General features: G+C 38.1%; 1 protein-coding gene across 1 annotated transcript in view; it reads right to left on the bottom strand.

The window, feature by feature from the left end:
* Positions 1-23,612, bottom strand: part of LOC132545791 (ralBP1-associated Eps domain-containing protein 1-like) — a 66,837-nt gene that overhangs the window by 15,789 nt on the left and 27,436 nt on the right. The window contains exons 3-8 of the mRNA XM_060209483.1: positions 14,831-14,881; positions 8,840-8,897; positions 5,069-5,201; positions 4,262-4,604; positions 1,785-1,964; positions 1,342-1,405 (exon numbers count right to left, since the gene is read on the bottom strand). Of these exons, the coding sequence (XP_060065466.1) occupies positions 1,342-1,405; positions 1,785-1,964; positions 4,262-4,604; positions 5,069-5,201; positions 8,840-8,897; positions 14,831-14,881 (829 nt within the window). The remainder of the gene's footprint in view (positions 1-1,341; positions 1,406-1,784; positions 1,965-4,261; positions 4,605-5,068; positions 5,202-8,839; positions 8,898-14,830; positions 14,882-23,612) is intronic.

Raw genomic sequence — 23,612 nt, 5'->3', positions numbered from 1 at the left:
CAAACATTGACAAATTTCATCAATTAAGAGTAAATATCATTCTGTCTGTTTGGCAGGTACTAAAGATTATACAGAAGATACGAAAGTAAACAACACATTTCAATACAAAGACAGAAATAGATATCTTAGTGATAAATAACCAACTTCATCATAAAGCTGTAAACCTCCTAATTCTTTCATCACTAAATCCTATCAATTTTCACACAAAATCTGGCAACTCATTTACAAAACCTCATATCATATTTCTCAGTAATCTACTAATTTTTAGATACTACATCTCCTGTCCACCACAAGTCTCTACTACATCTCCTGTCCACCACAAGTCTCTACTACATCTCCTGTCCACCACAAGTCTCTACTACATCTCCTGTCCACCACAAGTCTCTACTACATCTCCTGTCTACCACAGGTCTCTACTACATCTCCTGTCTACCACAGGTCTCTACTACATCTCCTGTCCACCACAAGTCTCTACTATATCTCCTGTCCACCACAAGTCTCTACTATATCTCCTGTCCACCACAAGTCTCTACTACATCTCCTGTCCATCACAAGTCTCTACTATATCTCCTGTCCACCACAAGTCTCTACTACATCTCCTGTCTATCACACATCTCCTGTCCATCACAAGTCTCTACTACATCTCCTGTCCACCACAAGTCTCTACTACATCTCCTGTCTACCACAGGTCTCTACTACATCTCCTGTCCACCACTGGTCTCTACTACATCTCCTGTCCACCACAAGTCTCTACTATATCTCCTGTCCACCACTGGTCTCTACTACATCTCCTGTCCACCACAAGTCTCTACTATATCTCCTGTCCACCACTGGTCTCTACTACATCTCCTGTCCACCACTGGTCTCTACTACATCTCCTGTCCACCACAAGTCTCTACTACATCTCCTGTCTACCACAGGTCTCTACTACATCTCCTGTCCACCATGTCTCTACTACATCTCCTGTCCACCACAAGTCTCTACTATATCTCCTGTCCACCACTGGTCTCTACTACATCTCCTGTCCACCACAAGTCTCTACTATATCTCCTGTCCACCACTGGTCTCTACTACATCTCCTGTCCACCAATGGTCTCTACTACATCTCCTGTCCACCACTGGTCTCTACTACATCTCCTGTCCACCACAGGTCTCTACTATATCTCCTGTCCACCACAAGTCTCTTCTACATCTCCTGTCCTCCAAAGATGTACCATAGGTCTTTAGTACATCGTCAATGATGCTAAACCTTACCTTTTTTCTGCTATTTTTCATAGTTTAAGCAATTTTCTGATTGGTCAGTTTATCTCAAAAGACACCGAGTTTAGAAATCATACATACCAGATCTTTGATAATTCATGCACAGGTAGTTTTGACTTTTCGAAGAAATCTTTTGCAATGCCACCTACAAAGTTGTAAATACTATGTTATTTATCATTATCATATAAAATTTAACTTGAATTGTATTACACTTTTCCATTAAGGTGTTTCTACCATCTAATTAATAAACTGAAATAATCAGGTTAATAAATACATCAATCCATGATACAATTATCCTTGTATATCAAACAGGCAGATTCCACTTACATTGAGTATTTAAATATTATGAAGGTTTACAGACACTGCAGCTAGATAGAGACATAAGACACATGATAAACAGTTTTTTAAAGAGACTTTCTCCAGATCTATCTGAGTATGCACCACAAAGGCACTTTACCATTACCATCAAACTTTACGCCATGGTCAAACTAATCAATAATGACCTGGATGACCTTGAGACTTACCTAATATTGCACCACCAAGGTCTGGTTGCATGATTTGGAATTGTTTGACATAGTAATCTCTTTGTTCTTCATTAATGCTCCAGATATCGTCGACACTCTCTGGGTCAGAACTTATGGAGGAAGAATCAAACCCAGGTGCTTCTAGATTGTAGGTTTTCTTAGGACCTGTACCCAGTAACCCTGTGGGAAACCAAACACAGCACAAGTCAGGATTACAATATGTAATCAGTATTCAGGGTAAGTTTTCTTAGGACCTGTACCCAGTAACCCTGTGGGAAACCAAACACAGCACAAGTCAGGATCATAAAAAGTAATCAATATTCAGGGTAGGTTTCCTCATAGAATAATCTGTTTTTAAAGTTTGTTAAAAACAATTTTATTTGCGAAATTGATCAGTATAGCAAGGGATAAATGAGTGTGAAAGTAAATGTATAGATATGTACACTGGTATATAACAATAAGTATTGTGAGTAAATGCTCTCCTGTGTGAGGTAAAATAACCATATATAGACTGACTCCTGGGCCTTAACCCTGCATGGACAATCCCTTCTACTGTCTGGAAAATAAACATTACTTTGTCTACTAAAAAAAAAAACAGAAAATAAATAACACCAAATAATTTGATACTAAAAAAATCATGTGAAATGTCTATATTATGTCACCCATGGTTTCTGTCCTACACAGAGAGATTTCTCTAATGTAAAACATGTGTATATACGGAAAGTGCTTTCTATCAAAACAGATCTATGTTTATTGTTTCTGCTCAATAAACATTCATAATGCCAATTCAGAGCTGAAAAATATCAAAGCACACTTTCATTTTGTGGTGGCTAAATCTTTGGACAGTATCTCTGAAGAGACAGAAACACAGCCCAAACTTTACAAAATGTCTCCTTATCTGAAATGTAAGTTCAGGCCTGGGTGTAAATTCATATTATTATCATACCGTTCTGCAGGGAAATTTCTCAACATTATTTATTCCAGTGTCTGTGTGACAGAGCAAGTGTAATGAAACTACTAACTTATTGAAAATCAATACAACATTTTAGTTAAAATCTGAATCCTTCCTGATATCATTACCACAAAGAAATGGGATACATAATGGTATGTATGCTGTTTGTCCTTGTCGATGCACACACAACACTCTCTGTGTTGGTCTAATGTAGCATGATTCTGACATCTAACACAAAGGAACAATGTACATTCTACTGATATTATATAGCTGATCAACATTTTCATTATAAAAACTTTTAACACTCAAACAGAATTACCAATGTTCTCTATGTTGTACATCAATGTTGCTGTAGTAAATGTTCTATAATTGACAGAAATAACATCTCATATCAGGATTACTGAAGTAAACGTCCTACATTTAACAGAAACAATGTCTCATATCAGGATTACTGAAGTACATGTCCTACACTTTACAGAAATAACATCTCATATCAGGATTACTGAAGTACATGTCCTACACTTTACAGAAATAACATCTCATATCAGGATTACTGAAGTAAATATTCTACAATTTACAGAAATTATGTCTCATATCAGGATTACTGAAGAAAATGTCCTACACTTTACAGAAATTATGTCTCATATCAGGATTACTGAAGTAAATATTCTACACTTTACAGAAATTATGTCTCATATCAGGATTACTGAAGTAAATATTCTACACTTTACAGAAATTATGTCTCATATCAGGATTACTGAAGAAAATGTCCTACACTTTACAGAAATAATGTCTCATATCAGGATTACTGAAGAAAATGTTGTACACTTTACAGAAAATGTCCTACACTTTACAGAAATTATGTCTCATATCAGGATTACTGAAGTAAATGTCCTACACTTTACAGAAATTATGTCTCATATCAGGATTACTGAAGAAAATGTCCTACACTTTACAGAAATTATGTCTCATATCAGGATTACTGAAGTAAATATTCTACACTTTACAGAAATTATGTCTCATATCAGGATTTACTGAAATAACATCTCATATCAGAAAATGTCCTACACTTAACAGAAATTATGTCTCATATCAGGATTACTGAAGAAAATGTCCTACACTTAACAGAAATTATGTCTCATATCAGGATTACTGAAGTAAATGTCCTACACTTAACAGAAATTATGTCTCATATCAGGATTACTGAAGAAAATGTCCTACATTTAACAGAAACAATGTCTCATATCAGGATTACTGAAGTAAATGTTCTATTCTTAACAGAAATGTCTCATATCAGGATTGGTAAAGTAGATATTCTTATACCTAACAGAATCTATGTGGTATGAACACAAAGTATCTAAAATTATCACATTCTTTCCAATCAATAGAACAAAAAAGTCAATTGTTCTACAATAAGCTTGTATTTCTATATTTCATAGTAGAGACAGTAGATCCATAATGACCATCAAACATATATTTTGACCATTTGTCAACATGCAGAGATATAATAGTGCAACCATCTTACCATGGCATTCGCTGCCATCATCCTCAAATGACGCCCATCCAGCTTCATGAGTGGAATTCATTGAGTTAGCAACATAACCTGCTGGGGGCCCTCCACTCGGCCCCCCACTAGGTCCTGTTTGAATCGTGGTCTGGGCTCCACTTGGAATCACTGTGGGTGTGTTGGCTGGAAATGAGTTCTGATTGGCTGTCACCGGGACAACCACTGGAATGGTGGAAGCTGTTGGGATTGGTTGTATTGCATTCTGGGTAGGGGGTATGACTGGCGGAGAGGAGGGTGGAGATTGTTTCGGAGAGAAAGGTGGAGACTTTGCATTGTGTGGAGAATCGTCTCTAGAATTAATCTGAAATTGAAATTTAATTTCATGCTGAAAGTTTAATTCTATAGAGTGTAAGTCATGACCTACACTTAATTTTTGAATTGTACATATCATATCTATCCTATGATATACACAGAGGATAGCTTCCTACTCAAAATCAGGGGGTGGCTTTGTAACACAACAGCACTAGTTTGTAATTCTACTCATAAACATTATAAGCAGGTTTACAAACAGGTAAGGTCTTATTGTTGCTTGATTACTCAAGAATATATGGTATGAAAGCTTATCAATGATAGATTGGGAAAAATCTTAGTACACTTTCAAAAAAAGGTGGCCAAATGCTAACATGTCCATGATTATCAAGATTCTAAGACAGCCTGAAGGTGGATATACTCCTGTTTGTATGAGATATTAAAAGAGATGAATCCTACAAAGAGTAAATATAGAAACAGATGAGAGTGGTAGTTACCCCTTCAGCACTTACTAACCTGTCCCTGTTGGTCAACACTTCGGTACTGACCAGAGAGGTTGCGACTGTGGGATTTTTTGTTGGCAGGTGGGGGAGGAAGCTGACCAGCAGCTGTTTGCATTGGTTGTTGTGCACTTCCTTGGACAGGTGGCCTTTAATTGAAAAAAAAATTCAACATACAACTGTGGTAAACATATGACTGGGATCCACATCACACATGACTGAGATCCACATCACACATGATTGAGATCCACATCACACATGACTGAGGTCATCATTACACATGACTGAGATCCACATCACACATGACTGAGGTCATCCTTACACATGACTGACATCCACATCACACATGACTGAGATCCACATCACATCACATCACACATGACTGAGATCCACATCACACATGACTGAGATCCACATCACACATGATTGAGATCCACATCACACATGACTGAGGTCATCATTACACATGACTGACATCCACATCACACATGACTGAGATCCACATCACATCACATCACACATGACTGAGATCCACATCACACATGACTGAGATCCACATCACACATGACTGAGATCCACATCACACATGACTGAGATCCACATCACACATTACTGAGATCCACATCACACATGACTGACATCCACATCACACATGATTGAGATCCACATCACATCACATCACACATGACTGAGATCCACATCACACATGACCAACATCCACATCACACATGACCAACATCCACATCACACATGACTGAGATCCACATCACACATGACTGAGATCCACATCACACATGACTGACATCCACATGACACATGACTGACATCCACATCACATCACATCACACATGACTGACATCCACATGACACATGACTGAGGTAAATATCCTATATGCCTGATTTCAAAGATGAAGGTGCATACAGGTGACATTTTTTCAATGTAGGTTTATTACAAAACAAACAAAATCTGATTGTTGTAGAAAGGTTTATAAATATTTAAGTCTCTACCACTCATTTTACCACTACACATTTTATGTTACATGTTAATTTGACCTTTAAACTCTATAGATAGTTAATCCTATTGAGTAAGATTCTGTACAAATTTGGTCAAAATTCCTTTAGTAGCTCTGGGTTTCTAATCCTAATACAGACAAATGGAAGACAAGAGGTAAACATGTCGTCAAGCTCAATGACATTTTCTACAAGGTAGACTGAAATATCCATCAATGTCTTACAAACATATGTAAACACTTGTCTCACCAATGTTTTTTCAAGCTTATGTGTCAGGTAAACACAATCCTAACCACACAAACCCAATGTGTAAAACCTCCTACTTCACCACACACCAGCATAAACTTACACACACATCATCAACTTACTACAAAACTATAAAAAATCTTTTCTTCACTGCTCTTTTTCTCTCACCAATAAATTTCTTCAGATTTTCCTCAAGAAAGTAAACCCACAACATCAAATGTAAACCAAACACAGACTAATAATACTTCAAATGCCTTCTGTGATACACTGTGTGAAGCAACAAACAGAGAACTATCAGTGTACGAACCTCCCATCACACAGACAGTACAAACATCTAGTCTGGAGGGTCTGTGTCCTCCCATCACACAGACAGTACAAACATCTAGTCTGGACGGTCTGTGTCCTCATCACACAGACTGTACAAATATTTAGTCTGGAGGGTCTGTGTCCTCCTCATCACACACACAGACTGTACAAACATCTAGTCTGGAGGGTCTGTGTCCTCCCAACACACAGACTGTACAAACATCTAGTCTGAAGGGTCTGTGTCCTCCTCATCACACACAAAGACTGTACAAACATCTAGTCTGGAGGGTCTGTGTCCTCCCATCACACAGACTGTACAAACATTTAGTCTGGAGGGTCTGTGTCCTCCTCATCACACAGACTGTACAAACATCTAGTCTGGAGGGTCTGTGTCCTCCCATCACACAGACTGTACAAACATCTAGTCTGGAGGGTCTGTGTCCTCCCATCACACAGACAGTACAAACATCTAGTCTGGAGGGTCTGTGTCCTCCCATCACACAGACAGTACAAACATCTAGTCTGGAGGGTCTGTGTCCTCCCAACACACAGACTGTACAAACATTTAGTCTGGAGGGTCTGTGTCCTCCTCATCACACAGACTGTACAAACATCTAGTCTGGAGGGTTTGTGTCCTCCTCATCACACACAGACTGTACAAACATTTAGTCTGGAGGGTCTGTGTCCTCCTCATCACACACACAGACTGTACAAACATCTAGTCTGGAGGGTCTGTGTCCTCATCACACACACAGACTGTACAAACATCTAGTCTGGAGGGTCTGTGTCCTCCTCATCACACAGACTGTACAAACATCTAGTCTGGAGGGTCTGTGTCCTCCCATCACACAGACTGTACAAACATCTAGTCTGGAGGGTCTGTGTCCTCCCATCACACAGACTGTACAAACATCTAGTCTGGAGGGTCTGTGTCCTCCTCATCACACATACAGACTGTACAAACATCTAGTCTGGAGGGTCTGTGTCCTCCCATCACACAGACTGTACAAACATCTAGTCTGGAGGGTCTGTGTCCTCATCACACACACGGACTGTACAAACATTTAGTCTGGAGGGTCTGTGTCCTCCTCATCACACATACAGACTGTACAAACATCTAGTCTGGAGGGTCAGTGTCATCCCATCACACAGACTGTACAAACATCTAGTCTGGAGGGTCTGTGTCCTCCCATCACACAGACTGTACAAACATCTAGTCTGGAGGGTTTGTGTCCTCCTCATCACACATACAGACTGTACAAACATCTAGTCTGGAAGGTCTGTGTCCTCCTATCACACAGACTGTACAAACATCTAGTCTGGAGGGTCTGTGTCCTCCTCATCACACATACAGACAGTACAAACATCTAGTCTGGAGAGTCTGTGTCCTCCTCATCACACATACAGACTGTACAAAATTCTAGTCTGGAGGGTCTGTGTCCTCCCATCACACAGACTGTACAAACATCTAGTCTGGAGGGTCTGTGGCCTCACATCACACAGACTGTACAAACATCTAGTCTGGAGGGTCTGTGTCCTCCCATCACACAGACTGTACAAACATCTAGTCTGGAGGGTCTGTGTCCTCCTCATCACACATACAGACTGTACAAACATCTAGTCTGGAGGGTCTGTGGCCTCCTCATCACACATATAGACAGTACAAACATCTAGTCTGGAGGGTCTGTGGCCTCCTCATCACACATGCAGACTGTACAAACATCTAGTCTGGAGGGTCAGTGGCCTCCTCATCACACATACAGACAGTACAAACATCTAGTCTTGAGGGTCTGTGGCCTCCTCATCATACATACAGACAGTACAAACATCTAGTCTGGAGGGTCTGTGGCCTCCTCATCACACATACACACTGTACAAACATTTAGTCTGGAGGGTCTGTGTCCTCCTCATCACACAGACTGTAAAAATCTAGTATAAAGGTCCTGGTTTGTAATTAGATATTTACCTGTCTACAGTAGAGAGGTCCTTGTTTGTAATTATATATTTACCTGTCTACAGTAGAGAGGTCCTTGTTTGTAATTAGATATTTACCTGTCTACAGAAGAGAGATTCTGGTTTGTAATTATATATTTACCTGTCTACAGTAGAGAGGTCCTGGTTTGTAATTATATATTTACCTGTCTACAGAAGAGAGATTCTGGTTTGTAATTATATATTTACCTGTCTACAGTAGAGAGGTCCTGGTTTGTAATTAGATATTTACCTGTCCGTTACGGAAAGTTCTTGGGCAGTACTTTGGTTTGGAGGAATCAATCTTTTATCTAGAAATCAAAATATTAAAAAAAAATATTATTTATCTACTTTCCATAAAACAAGTAGTAAACAGTTAATTTATCAATCAGAAACACACATGTTTTGAACCTGGTCAGATGAATTGTAACCAGGATAATTAACATAACCTTTTACATACTAGAATACAAGTACATATATACAGCTTGGTGTCAACAGTTTACAACGACAGCTACAATCAGATCTGCTGGACATTAGCACAGAATAATTCCATGTTTTGGGTGAAATCAGTACTACGAACCTGTGCCCTATCACCATAAACATCAAGTCTAACAGATATACAGACAACATGTCTGCTGCAGGTAACCATACATATTCATGATATAATAATCACCAAAGACAGATATTCTACCATTTATTTCCTAATCTATCCCAGAAAGGTATTTATTTCCTCAGGTTTCTCTTAGCAAAACCATTCAGGAATGTTAGACAGAAAACAAAGGATATTTTTTATAAATAGAAAGTAAAACAAGAATAAACAATATAATTCTATTTTTATCCACATCTATTTCACTAGAGATTCCAGAGAATAAAAATATAATTCTATTTTTATCCACATCTATTTCACTAGAGATTCCAGAGAATAAACAATATGATTCTATTTTTATCCACATCTATTTCACTAGAGATTCCAGAGAATAAACAATATAATTCTATTTTTATCCACATCTATTTCACTAGAGATTCCAGAGAATAAACAATATGATTCTATTTTTATCCACATCTATTTCACTAGAGATTCCAGAGAATAAACAATATAATTCTATTTTTATCCACATCTATTTCACTAGAGATTCTAGAGGGACCTGGAGCCACCATTGTATGGCCTTTACTTATATGCTGAAGTCTTTTTCTTTTTGTTCTCATTTGCTCTTAACTATATGAAAAATGAGAATTCTTATCTAGTAACAACTGTGAAATCCAGTCCACCTTATTTTCATCAGTTCCAATATTAATGATACAATAGAAGTGACCTTGGGGACTAACATATGAATCTAAAGAAAGATCCATCTACGGCACTTCTCCTGAAATTGAAGTATTAATTTCAATTTGTCAAAGTTAAAGATGGCTGCGTCATCCAAATGTTTTTTTCTTATCAGTCCTGAAACCAAAATGGCACTGCAAGAGACAAAAAGATCCACCCAGACTTAAAGTAATCATCCTATTTAAGAAGGGACAACAGAACACAGACACAAGGCAATTTGAATACCCTGCTAAAAAGAGAAACTAACATTAGCCTATAACAAGAGGCCTAAGGGGCCTGCATCACTTACTTGACTAATTCAACTACTCAGTCATTTAACAAAGAATTTCAAATATATGTCAAATAATTTCTGAAATAATTTCCTTATTGGGACCAAGCTTTGTGGTAAAACAGAAGTCATTTTGGTAATTGAATATAAATTGTTTATTAACTTTGACATATTTAACCCATGTGACCTTAAATGTGGGTCAAGGTCATTCCTTTGAACAAATTTTGTAGCCAACCATCCCAGCATGCTACAGGCCCAATATCAGTACCCTAGGCCTTTTGGTAATTGAGAAGAAATTGTGTGAACATTTTAAAATATTTAACCCATGTGACCTTCAATGTGGGTCAGGTCATTCACTTGCACAAATTTTGTAGCCCTTCATCCAAACATGCTATGGTCCAAATATCAGTACCCTGTAAAGAAGTTATTTATATGGAAAAGCTGATGCCAGACTGACAACTGTGCCACTACATCAGTTAGCTGTCCCTCCTGGCAGGTGAGCTAAAACCTGAGGAATTTGGAGCAGAAAGTATCTCCTGAAATCTGATTAACGTGTCTTCAGGAGGAAGGAAGTCAAATGGAAATGATCTAGGTTATGGAGGTCTGTTTTAATTTAAAACAAGAAAATTAAAGTTTAGGAGCAATGACAAAGATCTTCATTTCAAATCTTTAGAAGGAAGAGATAAATCAAATGGAAATAACTTCAGCACAATCCTTGACAGTCTAGCGATTCATGCTGAATGACTAATAGATCGATTACTGTCACCTTGGTGCTTGATCTCACTCTACACTTCACAATCAAAGAATATATCACTTTCAGATTTACTCAGCATGCAATGGCTACAGAAATAATGGGATTCAACTGCAGTAGCCTGTTATTTGGCAGAGCAGACCTATCTATAGAAAAAAAACCTTGTAAGCCATGTTTCTTGGATCAATAACCTGAAAAAAGTCCTCGTCCTGGATACAGAACAACTAGGATCATCATTCACTTAAAAAGGACAATAAATAAAAACAACAAATCAAGGGATTAGTTTCAATCTTGGTTTCAATTTTATTAATTTCTTTTTCTAAGTCATTACATAGGTACAGCTTTAATACACTTTGTAACAGTGTAGAAATTCCTGACATTTACATCAGCTATAAATGCCATGGCTCTATTGGTTATGTGATCATTATGCTGACCCTTGTCCATCTGCAGCCAATGTATCCATAATAGAACTGTCATGTTTTTTACTGTCCATTCCTCGTGTTATTTTTGTAGAACTCTCACTGTCATGTTTTTGTAAATCCTCTCACTGTCATGTTTTTGTAAATCCTCTTACTGTCATGTTTTTGTAAATCTCCTCACTGTCATGTTTTTGTAAATCCTGTCACTGTCATGTTTTTGTAAATCTCCTCACTGTCATGTTTTTGTAAATCCTCTTACTGTCATGTTTTTGTAAATCTCCTCACTGTCATGTTTTTGTAAATCTCCTCACTGTCATGTTTTTGTAAATCTCCTCACTGTCATGTTTTTGTAAATCTCCTCACTGTCATGTTTTTGTAAATCCCCCCACTGTCATGTTTTTGTAAATCCTCTCACTGTCATGTTTTTGTAAATCCTCTTACTGTCATGTTTTTGTAAATCTCCTCACTGTCATGTTTTTGTAAATCCTGTCACTGTCATGTTTTTGTAATCTCCTCACTGTCATGTTTTTGTAAATCTCCTCACTGTCATGTTTTTGTAAATCCTGTCACTGTCATGTTTTTGTAAATCTCCTCACTGTCATGTTTTTGTAATCTCCTCACTGTCATGTTTTTGTAAATCTCACTGTCATGTTTTTGTAAATCCCCTCCCTGTCATGTTTTTGTAAATCTCCTCACTGTCATGTTTTTGTAAATCCTGTCACTGTCATGTTTTAGTAAATCCCCTCCCTGTCATGTTTTTGTAAATCTCCTCACTGTCATGTTTTTGTAAATCCTGTCACTGTCATGTTTTAGTAAATCCCCATACTGTCATGTTTTTGTAAATCTCCTCACTGTCATGTTTTTGTAAATCCTGTCACTGTCATGTTTTAGTAAATCCCCATACTGTCATGTTTTTGTAAATCTCCTCACTGTCATGTTTTTGTAAATCCACACACTATCTCATGTTTTTGTAAATCCTGTCACTGTCATGTTTTAGTAAATCCCCATACTGTCATGTTTTTGTAAATCTCCTCACTATCATGTTTTTGTAAATCTCCTCACTGTCATGTTTTTGTAAATCTCCTCACTGTCATGTTTTTGTAAATCCCCCCACTGTCATGTTTTTGTAAATCTCCTCACTGTCATGTTTTTGTAAATCCTTTCACTATCATGTTTTTGTAAATCTCCTCACTGTCATGTTTTTGTAAATCCTGTCACTGTCATGTTTTAGTAAATCCCCATACTGTCATGTTTTTGTAAATCTCCTCACTGTCATGTTTTTGTAAATCCTGTCACTGTCATGTTTTAGTAAATCCCCATACTGTCATGTTTTTGTAAATCTCCTCACTGTCATGTTTTTGTAAATCCACACACTATCTCATGTTTTTGTAAATCCTGTCACTGTCATGTTTTAGTAAATCCCCATACTGTCATGTTTTTGTAAATCTCCTCACTATCATGTTTTTGTAAATCTCCTCACTGTCATGTTTTTGTAAATCTCCTCACTGTCATGTTTTTGTAAATCCCCCCACTGTCATGTTTTTGTAAATCTCCTCACTGTCATGTTTTTGTAAATCCTTTCACTGTCATGTTTTTGTAAATCTCCTCACTGTCATGTTTTTGTAAATCCTGTCACTGTCATGTTTTTGTAATCTCCTCACTGTCATGTTTTTGTAAATCCCCTCACTGTCATGTTTTTGTAAATCCTGTCACTGTCATGTTTTTGTAAATCTCCTCACTGTCAGATTTTTGTAAATCCTGTCACTGTCATGTTTTTGTAAATCCTGTCACTGTCATGTTCTTGTAAATCCCCTCACTGTCATGTTTTTGTAAATCTCCCAATGTCATGTTTTTGGTATTTGCACTAGAGAGAGATATCTACCATCCTAGTCCTTTAAACAGCCTAGTTACAAGCCAGTGTAACACAGCAGTATAATATCAGATTGTATAAGATTGCTGGTGTTCACTTTTAGTATCAATATTCTTGTGATATGTTGTGTGGTGGAGTATCTCCAGCCTTATAACAAGTGTGAGCTGTGTGACCTTATATCTATTGATGTTTGTAATGGTATGCCTAGACATGCTTACACATGCTATACAACAACTGTTTAGAGGACAATTTTTATCCAATGAGGTGACTGGAATCACAAGTCCAAATCAATACTTAGGAAATACATCCTTTAATAACTTCAGTTATAATAATAGGTCACAGGTTACTCTAGCCTACACATAGAACATACAGACAGAAAAGTGAGATGGAATGTGGGCTTATTACGGAACAAGAAGCTTAGGAGGCCAAATATCCTCTGTCTCTGGGTAGAAAGGTCGACTTAATGCCAATAAGCCAATGGGGCCAACATAACCTCTGTCTTTAGGTAGAAAGGTCGACTTAATGACAATAAGCCAATGAGTACAAGACTTAATGACAATAAGCCAATGAGACCAAAATAACCTCTGTCTCTAGGTAGAAAGGTCGACTTAATGGCAATAAGTCAATGAGTACAAGACTTAATGACAATAAGCCAATGAGACCAAAATAACCTCTGTCTCTAGGTAGAAAGGTCGACTTAATGACAATAAGCCAATGAGGCTAAATATCCTGTCTCTGGGTAGAAAAGTCATCTTAATGGCAATAAGCCAATGAGGCCAACTTAACCTCTGTCTCTAGGTAGAAAGGTCGACTTAATGACAATAAGCCAATGAGGACAACATAACCTCTGTCTCTGGGTAGAAAGGTCATCTTAATGGCAATAAGCCAATGAGGACAACATAACCTCTGTCTTTAAGTAGAAAGGTCGACTTAATGACAATAAGCCAATGAGACCAAAATAACCTCTGTCTCTAGGTAGAAAGGTCGGCTTAATGACAATAAGCCAATGAGACCAAAATAACCTCTGTCTCTAGGTAGAAAGGTCGACTTAATGACAATAAGCCAATGAGACCAAAATAACCTCTGTCTCTGGGTAGAAAGGTCGACTTAATGACAATAAGCCAATGAGGCTAAATATCCTGTCTCTGGGTAGAAAAGTCATCTTAATGGCAATAAGCCAATGAGGCCAACTTAACCTCTGTCTCTAGGTAGAAAGGTCGACTTAATGACAATAAGCCAATGAGGACAACATAACCTCTGTCTCTGGGTAGAAAGGTCATCTTAATGGCAATAAGCCAATGAGGCCAACTTAACCTCTGTCTCTAGGTAGAAAGGTCGACTTAATGACAATAAGCCAATGAGACCAAAATAACCTCTGTCTCTAGGTAGAAAGGTCGACTTAATGACAATAAGCCAATGAGGACAACATAACCTCTGTTTCTGGGAAGAAAGGCTGAATTATAGCTGGATAATGAGAACGTGCTTGTTGGCATTTCTACAGAATCTACAATGGATGTGAGTAGGCTAATTATCTTTAACTAAATGTTTTTAACAACACTATACTAAACAAAAAATGTAAATCACATATTATTAACATATACAAAAAACTTACCAATATCATTCTGGTTTTGCCGTGTAAACTTGGGCAGTGGAATATCCTTTCCTGAAAAACAGAAAGTTCATTTTAAAGATACATGTATCTTGTTAGGAGAAATATTCAGTTTCCGAACGATGCTTCCTGTGAAATCATTTTCCGTTTGATGTGTGTATATAAAGAATGCACTTAAGACCTATATACATTCACTAGGGAGTACTGTTATACATTGTTGTTTATTCCTAATACATAAAAATGTTCAAAGTATTTACTCCCTTTAAATCTGTATCTTAGTTCTATATTAACCCATACTTCATGGCTGTTAATAGAAATAGCCTACTCCTTTTAAATCTGTGTCTTAGTTCTATATTAACCCATACCTCACATCTGTTAATAAAAAATAGCCTATTTCCCGATATAGAAAACTTTACAACAAATAGTCTAAATACTTTACATATACAGCAAGCCACATTGATTTCTTTGTCTTATCTATTACAGTAAGAGGGACAATACGGAACTAGAGAGTCCCATTAAAACAACACAGGTAACTGATATAGTGTCCAATTTTATTATTGTTTTGATACAGATATCACTCTTCAGTGTAATTCACAACAATTTATATAGTTTGATTAGTATGTAGATAACATTAAAAAAACAGTGAAATGTAGATCATCAGTGACAACATGTACTCGGTCACCCTCAGGAAATTGACAACAGTAAAATTGAACATGATAAATCTCATTTTGACAATCAAATTCACATAATGTTACCACCATATTTTGACTAGCACATCATCTGTCACGCCTTTCCCTACAAACCTTTTTGTAAAAAAAGCTGACAAAACCATTATGAAGTAATGCCATATAATCATGTTTCCATGACAACATCACTAAGAGTCCTGTCAGACACATCTACCTAGTTCTTTGTTTGCCTTTATTTATTCATTTTTTTTGTAGAAGGAAAAGCTCCATTATATAACAAAATATCTTAGACACTTGAATGCTTGTTTCATATAGAGACTGACAATGAAAATTTCTATCCTGCACACAAGTAATTAGATATCATCCTGTTGTCAGATTCTTGTTGTAGAACACATAACTTTCATATAATAGGTAGAAACTTGTCCTAACTTGGAGATAACTAAAGGGGAGGTAACTGCATTAATGTCAGCCTGTCATTTACAGTGCATAAATCCAGTTAGACAGAACTAAATAGTATTACCTGTAAACACAGTCAGTGGAAAGGAATAGCACAAACCTCTGATGTACACACAGACCTTCTACACAAAATGTATAAAGGATATATAAGGAGTAGATTTCTCTATTGTTTCCATCTAATCACATCCCTTTGATGTCCCCCACCGCCCCCATCCCCCGCCCACAAACTATTGATAACTTCACTGTAAGGATTTATACAGGCAGTGCTGTTTGGTTTTAACTAGGAAAACAATTCTCCAATTAATTTGTAAGTGATTTTAATGTAACAATGTAAAAAATAAATATGATAATTTGACAATACAGCTTTAATTTCAGTGTATGATAATGTGTTATGGTCATCTTTAAGTGTGTGAGGTTTCAGCTAAATTCTGTCAGGAATGAGTCCTCATGAGCACTGATAACTCTTTTCTTAAATATAAGTAATGATGACTTTGACCTAGACCTGACCTTCAAGAGTGGATAAACTTTGATGAGAATCATGAAAGAAATTAAGCTGCTAGAAAGCTTACAATGATTTTCCAAATATATTAGCAGTGACCCCTTAACCTTGAAACAAAACCAGAAAACTTGACCTTGTTCCATTGTGTTTGATGTGATATAAGAGTATAAAGTTTGATGAGAATCCCTGAAGGTATGAAGCTGCTAGAGTGAAAACAAGCTGCTGTTGTGTGACAACATGGTCTGACATTGTCAGACACCTAGATGGTATGCTATTACTTGAAGACAACATGGCTTGACATTGCCAGTCATCCATATGGATTCTACAAGACAACATGGTCTGACATTATCAAGTGTCCATATGGTATACTGTTTCTCCAAGACAACATGGTCTGACATTATCAGGTGTCCATATGGTATACTGTTTCTCCAAGACAACACAGTCTCACATCGTCAGGTGTCAGTGTATTGTTACTCCAAGACGACATGGTCTGACATTATCAGGTGTCCATATGGTATGCTGTTTGTCCAAGACGACATGGTCTGACACTATCAGGTGTCAGTGTGTTGTTACTCCAAGATGACATGGTCTGACATTATCAGGTGTCAGTGTGTTGTTACTCCAAGACGACACGGTCTGACATTATCAGGTGTCAGTGTGTTGTTACTCCAAGACGACATGGTCTGACATTATCAGGTGTCAGTGTGTTGTTACTCCAAGACGACAATGTCTGACATTATCAGGTGTCCATATGGTATGCTGTTTCTCCAAGACAACATGGTCTGACATTATCAGGTGTCCATATGGTATGCTGTTTGTCCAAGACGACATGGTCTGACATTATCAGGTGTCAGTGTGTTGTAACTCCAAGACAACATGGTCTCACATTATCAGGTGTCAGTGTGTTTTTACTCCAAGATGACATCATCAGCCACCTCTATAGTATACTGTTACTATAGGAGGTCCTTAAACCATTTCTTATGCTGTAAAACAAATCCCCAATTTGTTTGTCATTTGTCTAGACAATGTTTTTCTATGTGCTGGTATCTAGAAATTTTATTCCTACAGGGCACTAGCATTGTTTGATAAACAGAACTGTAGTTAATAACATCATCCGGTATCTATCTGAAGGTATGTTGTTAGTCTGGTTAGCCTATATCATCCACAGGGCAAGATGTCATACTTCTATATCCTAAGTGTCATACTTCATTATAATGGTACCTTGAAAATACCCCCAAAGTGGCCCCACTAATTACCCTCGGGCAGTATCACCATCATGACATTAGGCATGACAATGATTTACATATACCCTAACAAAACTATGACGTCAGGGAGGCAAGGTTAATCAAGTACAGATGAAAAACCAAATCTCTTGTAGGCACCAATAGAACAGAACAAAAATAAAGTGATTATATTTGTTTAATTTCTCCAGCACTAAACAGTCCACTTCTAACACTACAGCACAGTAATTATACAACATCTTATGAAGTCTTCATAATGTGGTAAAAACACAGGAGCTTTAAGACTCCAAAGTGTAGCTGTTAATTACCTTTCTGGAAGGAAAGATGATTGTGGAGCCATCATTTAGCCCTGTACAATTATCCCTTGTTCTCATCCATTATTACATGCCAATGCTTACAAAAATCACTTCACCAAACTACTCTATCTTTTATAAGATATGTCTGCTGTCCCTTACAGATTGCAGCAGATCTCACCATATTTCAAATAGGTATAGACTTAGTGATGTTTTCTTTATTTATACAATTTTTCTCAGTTCCAAGAAAAAAATATTACCCTACCCATTTTCTGGTTAGCTAATTTTTTTTTTTTTCATTTTTGTTTAAAATGCCCATGTGTACTAAGCTTTACTTCAGGCCTCAGCCTTTTTGTTCTGTCACCAGTCAAGTGTCATTGACCAATAATTTGACTGCTGTTTATTGTTGTTCTGTGTCACCAGTCCAGTGTCCTTGACCCATAGTTTGACCGTTGTTTTGTGTCACCAGTCAAGTGTATTTGACCAATAATTTGACCGTTGTTTATTGTTGTTCTGTGTCAAAAGTCAAGTGTCCTTGACCAATAATTTGACCATTGTTCTGTGTCACCAGTCAAGTGTCCTTGACCCATAGTTTGACCGTTGTTTATTGTTGTTCATTGTCACCAGTCAAGTGTCCTTGACCAATAATTTGACCATTATTCTGTGTCACCAGTCAAGTGTCCTTGACCCATAGTTTGACCGTTGTTTATTGTTGTTCTGTGTCAAAAGTCAAGTGTCCTTGACCAATAATTTGACCATTGTTCTGTGTCACCTGTCAAGTGTCCTTCATCCATAATTTGACCGTTGTTTATTGTTGTTCTGTGTCAAAAGTCAAGTGTCCTTGACCAATAATTTGACCATTGTTCTGTGTCACCAGTCAAGTGTCCTTGACCAATAGTATGACGTTGTTTTGTGTCACCAGTCAAGTGTCCTTGACCCATAGTTTGACCGTTGTTTATTGTGTTCATTGTCACCAGTCAAGTGTCCTTGACCCATAGTTTGACCGTTGTTGTTCTGTGTCAAAGGTCAAGTGATGGGGATAGTGGGGTAGGAGGGGGGAGAGATGGGGCAAACGAAGAGATAGAGATAGTGGGGTAGGAGGGGGAGAGATGGGTCAAACGAAGAGATGGAGATAATGGGGTAGGAGGGGGGAGAGATGGGTCAAAACGAAGATATGGAGATAATGGGGTAGGAGGGGGGAGAGATGGGTCAAACGAAGAGATGGAGATAGTGGGGTAGAAGTGAGGAGTGATGGGGCAAACGAAGAGATGGAGATAATGGGGTAGGAGGCGGGAGAGATGGGGCAAACGAAGAGATGGAGATAGTAGGATAGGAGGGGGGAGAGATGGGGCAAACGAAGAGATGGAGATAGTGGGATAGGAGGGGGGAGAGATGGAGCAAACGAAGAGATGGAGATAGTGGGGTAGGAGAGGGGAGAGATGGGGCAAACGAAGAGATGGAGATAGTGGGGTAGGAGGGAGGAGTGATGGGGCAAATGAAGAGATGGAGATAGTGGGGTAGAAGTGAGGAGTGATGGGGCAAACGAAGAGATGGAGATAATGGGGTAGGAGGGGGGAGAGATGGGGCAAACGAAGAGATGGAGATAGTAGGATAGGAGGGGGGAGAGATGGGGCAAACGAAGAGATGGAGATAGTGGGATAGGAGGGGGGAGAGATGGAGCAAACGAAGAGATGGAGATAGTGGGGTAGGAGAGGGGAGAGATGGGGCAAACGAAGAGATGGAGATAGTGGGGTAGGAGGGAGGAGTGATGGGGCAAATGAAGAGATGGAGATAGTGGGGTAGGAGGAGGGAGAGATGGGGCAAACGAAGAGATGGAGATAGTAGGGTAGGAGGAGGGAGAGATGGATTATAATATAATAGATATATACTAACCCTGATCCTAACCAATCTACCTGTTACTTGTCTGATAGAATACCAATTAACGTCTATCACTGAAAAGGATTACACAGGAACTACAGCTGTAACAGTAGTTCTGTGTATGAGAATCAAACAGAGGCTATAACATAGAGTACACTGTTTTCTGCTGTAAACACTTGTAACTGCATTTCTCTCATTGACCTATCATAAAATTCTTTACATAGAATATGTTTTTGATAAAACTTCCAAGAGTATTCTTTCTAACCAGTTTGCACCATCAGGCATTTCATCAACAACAGAAAAAATCTACACACCAGTCACAGACATTTAACCATTATGTTGACACACATCAGTCACAGACATTTACCCATCATGTTGACACACCAGTCACAGACATTTACCCATTATGTTGACACAAGTGTCACAGACATTTACCCATTATGTTGACACACACAAGTTATAGACATTTACCCATCATGTTGACACACCAGTCACAGACATTTACCCATCATGTTGACACACCAGTCACAGACATTTACCCATTATGTTGACACAAGTGTCACAGACATTTACCCATTATGTTGACACACACGAGTTATAGACATTTACCTATCATGTTGACACACCAGTCACAGACATTTACCCATTATGTTGACACACCAGTCACAGACATTTAACCATCATGTTGACACATACGAGTTACAGACATTTACCCATTATGTTGACACACCAGTCACAGACATTTACCCATTATGTTGACACACCAGTCACAGACATTTACCCATTATGTTGACACACCAGTCACAGACATTTACCTATCATGTTGACACACCAGTCACAGACATTTACCCATTATGTTGACACACCAGTCACAGACATTTACCCATTATGTTGACACACCAGTCACAGATATTTACCCATTATGTTGACACACCAGTCACAGACATTTACCCATTATGTTGACACACCAGTCACAGACATTTACCCATCATGTTGACACACCAGTCACAGACATTTACCCATCATGTTGACACACCAGTCACAGACATTTACCCATTATGTTGACACACCAGTCACAGACATTTACCCATTATGTTGACACACCAGTCACAGACATTTACCCATCATGTTGACACACCAGTCACAGACATTTACCCATTATGTTGACACACCAGTCACAGACATTTACCCATTATGTTGACACACCAGTCACAGACATTTACCCATCATGTTGACACACCAGTCACAGACATTTACCCATTATGTTGACACACCAGTCACAGACATTTACCCATTATGTTGACACACCAGTCACAGACATTTACCCATCATGTTGACACACCAGTCACAGACATTTACCCATTATGTTGACACACCAGTCACAGACATTTACCCATTATGTTGACACACCAGTCACAGACATTTACACATTATGTTGACACACCAGTCACAGACATTTACCCATTATGTTGACACACCAGTCACAGACATTTACCTATCATGTTGACACACCAGTCACAGACATTTACCCATTATGTTGACACAAGTGTCACAGACATTTACCCATTATGTTGACACACACGAGTTATAGACATTTACCTATCATGTTGACACACCAGTCACAGACATTTACCCATTATGTTGACACACCAGTCACAGACATTTAACCATCATGTTGACACATACGAGTTACAGACATTTACCCATTATGTTGACACACCAGTCACAGACATTTACCCATTATGTTGACACACCAGTCACAGACATTTACCCATTATGTTGACACACCAGTCACAGACATTTACCCATCATGTTGACACACCAGTCACAGACATTTACCCATCATGTTGACACACCAGTCACAGACATTTACCCATTATGTTGACACACCAGTCACAGACATTTACCCATTATGTTGACACACACAAGTTATAGACATTTACCCATTATGTTGACACACCAGTCACAGACATTTACACATTATGTTGACACACCAGTCACAGACATTTACCCATTATGTTGACACACCAGTCAGACATTTACCCATCATGTTGACACACCAGTCAGACATTTACCCATTATGTTGACACACCAGTCAGACATTTACCCATTATGTTGACACACCAGTCACAGACATTTACCCATGATGTTGACACACACCAGTCACAGACATTTACCCATCATGTTGACACACACCAGTCACAGACATTTACCCATTATGTTGACACACCAGTCACAGACATTTACCCATTATGTTGACACACCAGTCACAGACATTTACCCATTATGTTGACACACCAGTCAGACATTTACCCATCATGTTGACACACCAGTCACACATTTACCCATTATGTTGACACACCAGTCAGACATTTACCCATTATGTTGACACACCAGTCACAGACATTTACCCATGATGTTGACACACACCAGTCACAGACATTTACCCATCATGTTGACACACACCAGTCACAGACATTTACCCATTATGTTGACACACCAGTCACAGACATTTACCCATTATGTTGACACACCAGTCACAGACATTTACCCATCATGTTGACACACCAGTCACAGACATTTACCCATTATGTTGACACACCAGTCACAGACATTTACCCATTATGTTGACACACCAGTCACAGACATTTACCCATTATGTTGACACACCAGTCACAGACATTTACCCATTATGTTGACACACCAGTCAGATATTTATGTAGAGAGACATTATTACACAGACATTGATTTCACTGTAGGGAATATTCCCCTGTTTTCCTATTCTGGGCTAACAGACTTTTTTTAGGTCATAAGGAACATTGAAATCTGACAAACATCACATTTAATCTAGATCATATGTCCGAGATAGCTCTGGCCTTACAATCATACATTATGTGTTAGGTTATTGCCAACCATAATGATATCTACCAAAGCTATGCTGATTAATCTTATATACTACAGGAACAGTGTAACAAAACATGTCTCTAAAATTAATTTGTAACACAAGGTCCTGGTTATATACCCATCACAACACAACATCCTACTTATATAACTATAACTACAGACAACCTTAGTTATGGAACTTTATCTACAGACAAGCTTAGTTAGGTAACTATAACTACAGACAACCTTAGTTATGTAACTATCACTACAGACAATCTCAGTTATGTAACTATCACTACAGAAAATCTTAGTTATGTAACTATAACTACAGACAACGTTAGTTATGTAACTATAACTACAGACCTTAGTTATGTAACTTTAACTACAGACAACCTCAGTTATGTAACTATAACTACAGACAATCTTAGTTATGTAACTATAACAACAGACCATCCTACTTATGTAACTATAACTACAGACAACGTTAGTTATGTCATTATAATAACAGACAATCTTAGTTATGTAACTATAACTACAGACAACGTTAGTTAAGTAACTATAACTACAGACAACCTTAGTTATGTAACTTTAACTGCAGACAATCTTAGTTATGTAACTATATCTAGAACACTGGCAGGTCAGCAAGGGCCAAACTATATGGCTGGAAATCTCCTTTCCCCAACCATCCACCCACCGTTAGACACACACCCCAGACTAGCATGACCTTAATTACAAAAGGCCTTCAAATGATGTTATGTGTGAGAATTCAGAACCTTCTAGAGCAGCTCAAGGACAATTTAAACTGATGGGAAATCAATGAGAATTCTCAAGATCGAGAAATATTCAAAG

Source organism: Ylistrum balloti, unplaced genomic scaffold (assembly GCF_031769215.1).
Source record: "Ylistrum balloti isolate Yb309-2 unplaced genomic scaffold, AGI_CSIRO_Ybal_v1 Utg369856, whole genome shotgun sequence".
NCBI classification, from domain to species: Eukaryota; Metazoa; Mollusca; class Bivalvia; order Pectinida; family Pectinidae; genus Ylistrum; species Ylistrum balloti.
The sequence above is the reverse complement of the archived record's forward strand: the minus strand, read 5'-3'. Positions and strand labels throughout refer to the sequence as shown.